General features: G+C 37.6%; 1 protein-coding gene across 1 annotated transcript in view; it reads left to right on the top strand.

Annotated features, from left to right (window-relative positions):
* Nucleotides 1-3,233: 3,233 nt before the first annotated feature.
* LOC101302204 (serine carboxypeptidase-like 27-like) overlaps nt 3,234-6,599 on the top strand; it is a 4,120-nt gene continuing 754 nt past the window's right edge. The window contains exons 1-8 of the mRNA XM_004307353.1: nt 3,234-3,822; nt 3,914-4,009; nt 4,174-4,266; nt 4,387-4,472; nt 4,612-4,872; nt 5,109-5,236; nt 5,320-5,415; nt 6,255-6,360. Of these exons, the coding sequence (XP_004307401.1) occupies nt 3,453-3,822; nt 3,914-4,009; nt 4,174-4,266; nt 4,387-4,472; nt 4,612-4,872; nt 5,109-5,236; nt 5,320-5,415; nt 6,255-6,360 (1,236 nt within the window). The 5' untranslated portion in view covers nt 3,234-3,452. The remainder of the gene's footprint in view (nt 3,823-3,913; nt 4,010-4,173; nt 4,267-4,386; nt 4,473-4,611; nt 4,873-5,108; nt 5,237-5,319; nt 5,416-6,254; nt 6,361-6,599) is intronic.

Genomic DNA, 6,599 nt, shown 5'->3' with positions numbered 1-6,599 from the left:
TTTTACTTCTTTATTTTAAATAAATTTTAAAGAAAATGTTACAGATGCTTTAATAAAATAAATATTTTTTGTCGGTGTCTTCACAGTCAATGAGTGTCATGATTCTACTAAACCGCACATAGTATATAACTATATGCATAGTTTATTTTATGTTTTATGCTTTTGGTTTAGACTATGGTTGAGTAGCTATCAAAGATGATTTGGGGTTCTCTGCTGGCTAATATAATGTCAAAGTTAGCTAGTTGCCGTAACTTCTGAGTGAGGTGGGATTTGGAGCATGCCATGATGTATTGACTAAAATATAAAGCTAGATCACTAGATTGTGTTTAGAAGTTGACAAATTAGTATTTTACCAATTGTAAAAGGGCAGTAGGAACCCATAGATTTGATACTATAAAGTCTAATCAGTAATGTGTTTTACTTTCTTAATTAGACCTTAAGGCTCATACATATATATACTTGTTTGAAACTAGGAATACGACCCCTCTAATATTCTACAAAGCTTTGCTTTCATCACGTCGGGTTCTACTCTATAAAAAGCGACTAAATATATGCAGTATGGCGAGGATGATACCTACTCACGTACGCTTCGTTTTCTTCTTCGAGCTAGCTGAGTCTCAATCACAAGCTTCGATCATCTTCTTTCTTTGCTAATCCATGAAAGCTAGCAAGCTATATTGTTCCCTTCATGAATTTCCAAAACTGTGGATAGTGTATGCACGGTACACGTAGAGCCTGCCTATGTTTCTAAACTGGCATGGAAACTTACAGAGCCGGCCATCTAATGCTGTTTGGGACCATTTCCTCAAATTGCATCAGAAGCTAGCTATAGCGCGCTCTGGCAGTTAATCTGAAGTTCATATAAATATGTCCCAGCAAGATCATAACCGACGTCCAAATGTTTACCTCTATATTTTCCTCCAAATGAATCCCAGTTCTTGTTCGTCCAAATCAAGAAACAAAGTGAATGCCACTTCTTCTTTTTACATTTCAAATGCCTCTCCATTCTTGCCCCAAGATTGATGATTGATCACTGACGTCAAAATGTTAATCTAATTTTACATTTCACTCTGGTTAAATAGTTAATGCGTGATGGGAACTGAAGCAACGTACGTACTATATATGAGCCCTGCCAATCTGCAGACTGGTTAGTCTACGTATGCAAACTTCACAAAACTTGAATAATCCTAGCTAGAGGCCACACTATGCCGACCTCCAGCGCAGGTATCTGTCAGCTCGATCATTCCCTACTAGTGATGTTGATCTGTGCGAGGATGCGCATCACGAAATGTTGGCCCTAAATTGTTATATTTGTCTAGCTATAGTGTAAATAGGTTTAGAATGGTCGCCAGACCCCTTCTCAAATTTCAAGCTGCATGTCCGTTGTTCATCATTCGTGTTTTGCAACATGGTCAGGGAAGATACTATATATGAAGTCTACTATGTGATACAAAATCAAGAGAAATGAAGAAAAATTAATATTCGCAGGAAGTCATACATTATTGTATTGGCAGAGACTAGAGAGTATCTCTTAGACCACGAACACTCGCATAGACAAAAATGCATATCAACAAAAAGTGAAGAACGAAGATTTGAGGTTCAAACTCATAAAACCCTAAGTGGTAAAAATCATATACTAGTTCAACTAATCAATTTGTTAAGATATGACTTACAAATGTGTAACCGTATATGTCATAATATAATATCACTTGTATGTTAGATAAGAATGGTACTTATTCATGCATTTTGGGTCAAAATCATTAGATAGTAACGCATATGAAACACATAACGATCAAAACTTATTCGTCGTGTGAGTGACTGATAAAGTATTAAATTTCTAATTTTCCTACTTTATTATTGGAAAACAAAAAAAGAATCAGACTATCCGACATGAAGACGAGTCGAGTATCGGAACCACGTTTGGTCCCTCTCCATACAATTTAAATTGAACTGCCATCATTTTCATGGTCTACTTTCCTATCTTCCCCCTAACATGGTAGGCCTCCACTCATGGCAATATCCAGCACCCTTTCAACACTCTTCTAGTGCACACAAACTCAATTCCACCACATGACTCATCCACTAAGCCGCAACTGTTGAAACTCACTGCCATTAACACGACTAAATTTACCTTCTTTCTCAAAGTCACTAGCAAATTCTACTGTAAGAGCAATTAGTCAATCCCCAAGTGTTCTCAAAATATGATCTTCAACAACGTGTACCAGAATCAGGGTTTTTTTTTTTAAATGAAGGGTGACTTGGGATGTACTACAGTACTAGAATTCCTGAAGTGGATCACAGTATGGAGTTTGAGAAAGTTGGAAGGATTTTGTTGGTTTCTGGTAGGAAGAAAAAAGGATCAAACCTTTTGAGGTAGTCATTTCTTGTTCATAACAATTTGGGTAATTGGCATGTGCAGCTGACATGTGTAATTCATGAGCCATTAATCACTGGGCTGGGCTTCAAACACCATCTTTCTCCAATAATTTCTGTTCAGTCAAATATAGAATCTACCATACGAACAATGGAAAGGGAAGAAATTTCCTCATAGATATTTTAAGAAGCTCAAATAGTTAAATATTGTAACCAGAGAATTCCAACTGACAAACCCACTGGTCCATGTTTCAGAGGGCATGATATCATATCAGATGATGATATTTCATATTTGTCAAAAGTGAAAAACAAAAGGTGAAAAAGAAAATTGAAAACTTCTTTCTCAGTCTCTGACTGGGACTCAGATAGAGAGTAGTCAAGCCAAGCTCACTCATTGATTCCTTCATTCCCGGACTGAACTAACTTTACATGTATTGGGTCACCACTACACTACAAGACACCATCAGGTAACACAACCACTGCTACTCAAATCTTTAACACTTTGCCTGTACTGTTCTTCATTTAGTTTTATATCTCTGTTAGTTTTGTTTTCTTCATCATCCTTACAGGGTTTTAGGGGAGAAGGTACTTGGAAAAAGGTGTTATGCTTTTTGGGTGTTGGGTTACATTGTTTTAAAATGAGATTTGCAGACTTGCAGACAAGCTTGAATATTCACAGCCCCATGTGCAACACCCTGCTTGTTTGGTCTATTTACTGAGGGAGGCAAAACGCAAGAAAGAGAAAAGGAATTCCAAGTTTGTGAATTTTAAACAGTAGAAAACAACTCATCACAATCATTGGAATTCTATAAGAGAAAGACCAAGTCTTTATAAATGTGAAGCACAGGAAGCCTCACTTTGCTGTTATAGGTTTTATTTTTAAGTCTGTGTAGATGATTTGCTGACCCAGATATACATTGGGATCTGGGTTTTTATAGGATTAAGTGCCGTGTAGATATATTCATTGGGAACCCAGAATTGTTTTGGGATTTGTGCCTCTGGGTTTCTTTTGAAATTCTTGTAATTGATCTATTGGTGCAGGTCATACTTCATTTGAATTATTTGTGTTTTGAGTTTTGATGGGTTACCAAAACTCTCTATTTGCATCTGTCTGCATTTTGCTACTTTCATTCGGAGCTTGTTTTGCTTCTTCTATTCAAGATCAAGTGAGGGATAGAATAACACAGTTGCCAGGGCAGCCAGCCAATGTGGGGTTTCGTCAGTATTCTGGTTATGTCACTGCCAATAAGCAAGCTGGGAGAGCATTGTTTTACTGGTTGGTTGAGTCCCCAGCGCAGCGTGGACCGGAGTCCAGACCGCTAGTGTTGTGGCTCAATGGTGGTCCAGGTTGCTCTTCTGTTGCTTATGGAGCAGCTGAAGAGATTGGACCTTTTCATATTAGACCTGATGGGAAGACCCTTTACTTGAATCCATATGCTTGGAACAATTGTATGTGTAAATTTATGATGCGTTTTCTCTTCATTAGCTACTAATGTGCCAATACTTTTGAATTGTTCTAATTCATTTCCAAAATGTGCAGTGGCAAATTTGCTTTTCCTTGAATCGCCAGCTGGTGTTGGATTTTCATATAGCAATACATCTTCAGATTTGTATACAGCTGGGGACCAGAGAACAGGTTGTTATTCACTTTAGTTTGGTTGTTTTTTATTGAAAGTTCTAGTTTTACTGAATGTGTAAAGGACTTGCATATGGAATATCTATGGGTTGGTGGAACACAGTTTCTTAGTTTTTGGCATACTGATTTCTGTTTTTGTGTATCTGCCTATGTTGCATTTGTAGCTGAAGATGCATATACATTTCTGGTCAATTGGTTCGAAAGGTTTCCTCAGTACAAGCACAGAAATTTCTACATTGCTGGAGAAAGTTATGCAGGTGCTGAATTACTCTACCTCTACCTAGCCTTCCCTCTTCTAATTTCATTTATGCTCAGTTTTCCATTTTCCCTTCCTTTGATATCACGATAACAAGTGCATCTTGAAACATCACTTTCAGGTCATTATGTTCCTCAGCTGTCTCAATTGGTTTATGAGAGAAATAAGGGAATTAAGAATCCAGATATCAATTTTAAGGGGTTTTTGGTAAGAATTATTCTTCTCTTGAAATGCAGTCATGTGCAAATATAAAGTTATACCTTTAACGCATGCCTGATTGAATGTTCAAAGATACCATTCAAATTCACACCTCAATATTATCTTGTTCATTATTTCTCTCTACCAGGTAGGAAATGCTGTGACCGATGATTACCATGATTTTATTGGCACATTCGAATACTGGTGGACACATGGTTTAATTTCTGATTCCACCTATCGGGAACTGCGAGTTAAGTGTGACTTGGAAGTCTCTCAGCATCCATCACTGGCTTGCATGGAGGCCCTCAAACTAGCAGATTCAGAGCAAGGAAACATTGACCCTTACAGCATTTTCACCCGTCCTTGTAGTAGTGCTGCAGCACTGAAGCGCAACTTGAGGGGTCATTATGTAAGTTACCCTTCATTTCCTTACTCACTGTGGAGATCTATCAGAACAGTTGCCATTCTCTAATTGTAAATTCGGAACTTTGTCACTTGTGGTACACGTGTGAAATTTGCTTGCTTAGAATTGATTTCTACCTAAGCCATCATCAGGATGCTTGGAACTGTCTGAACTGCACCTTATCTCTTTGAAATCATCAGAGCTAGGTCTGTGTTAGTTAATTTTAATCTTTTTAACTTCAGCCATGGATGTCCAGAGCATATGATCCATGCACTGAGAGGTATTCTGAAAAGTATTTCAACCATCCAGAAGTTCAAAAGGCACTTCATGCAAATGTAACTGGACTTTCATACCCATGGAAAACATGCAGGTAGGCTATTTGTTCTTGATATTTAACACATTCTCTTGCATGTATTTGTATACCATTATTTAGATGAAGTATATATTCCGCAGTGATTTTGTTGGAAACTACTGGTCGGATTCTCCACGGTCTATGCTTCCAATTTATCAAGAGCTTATTGCTGCTGGTCTCAAGATATGGGTCTACAGGTAGCTTATCACATTGCCAAATTCCTTCTCGATTCCCTAAAATTCTAGCATTCCTGTCACACTAGCGTTGTTTGTTTAAAAATTTGATTAATAATACTAATACTACCACTAGGCCAATACTATCACTAGCAGCAACACCGTAGTGGTAAAGGTGAAGGTAACTGGAACTAGTATAGCATAAGCTTTTGTTATCCCTTTCGACAAGCAAGTAATTAATGGGAATATACAATACAGAAGATTGCTAGGTGTACAGATTCACTTTCAGTATGTTCTACACTTGTACTTCATGTTGAAGTATCTGTAGGTTGTGAATAATGAAAAATTTACAAGGTGTTGTGTGCTTGTGACCATGATGAATTTGGTCTGAAATTAGAGGTGTTATAGGCCTACTTTTGGGAACTGTAATTTAACATGTAAGGACCAAAGTATGAACATAGAACAATCTTTAGGCTTCTGATTTTTGACTTAGTAGTCGAATTGAGTATATGTGATGAACTGATAGTGAAAATCTACTTCGCTGGTTGAAATGGAGTTGATTCAGAAGCATAATTTCGTTTAGATTATATAATTAGGACTCATTCTTGTGTATTAAGAGTCAATCTTATAGGACAAATATCTATATCCAAAAAGAAATATAAACAAGAACAGAAATACGTGGTTACATTGTTATTAGAGGAACTGTTACTATTTTTTTGAGATCTGTATATGAAGGCTTGTTGGTGATTGAATTTGCACCGCCATATGGATGGTGCTGCATACCCTCATCAAATTTTCCTTCTGTTATTTTTTTTACTGTGCATCATGTATCTGACATGGTTATTGATGAACTGTTTGTCCAGCGGAGATACTGATGCAGTGGTTCCTGTTACTGCCACGCGTTACTCCATTGACGCCCTTAAGTTACCGACCATCAACAACTGGTCCCCATGGTCCGATTCCGGCAAGGTGAGTGTTATATATATATATATATACAATCCGTTTCAGGTGCGGACGTCCGCACCAAAGTTTTTGGTGCGGATTTCCATTTTTTGCACCACTTCCCGATCGAATTTCCTCAAACTTCCTTCTAGACAGATCTAGATCATCTTGTGTAGATCATCTCTGCAAAATTTCAGCCAATTTGGTGATTGTTAAGGCTCTCAAACTTGGGTTTTTCTGTTATATACCTGAACCGGACAGAATAC

The sequence above is a fragment of the Fragaria vesca genome, linkage group LG7 (genome assembly GCF_000184155.1).
Source record: "Fragaria vesca subsp. vesca linkage group LG7, FraVesHawaii_1.0, whole genome shotgun sequence".
Lineage (NCBI taxonomy): Eukaryota > Viridiplantae > Streptophyta > Magnoliopsida > Rosales > Rosaceae > Fragaria > Fragaria vesca.
This window is presented reverse-complemented; position numbering and strand designations above follow the sequence as displayed.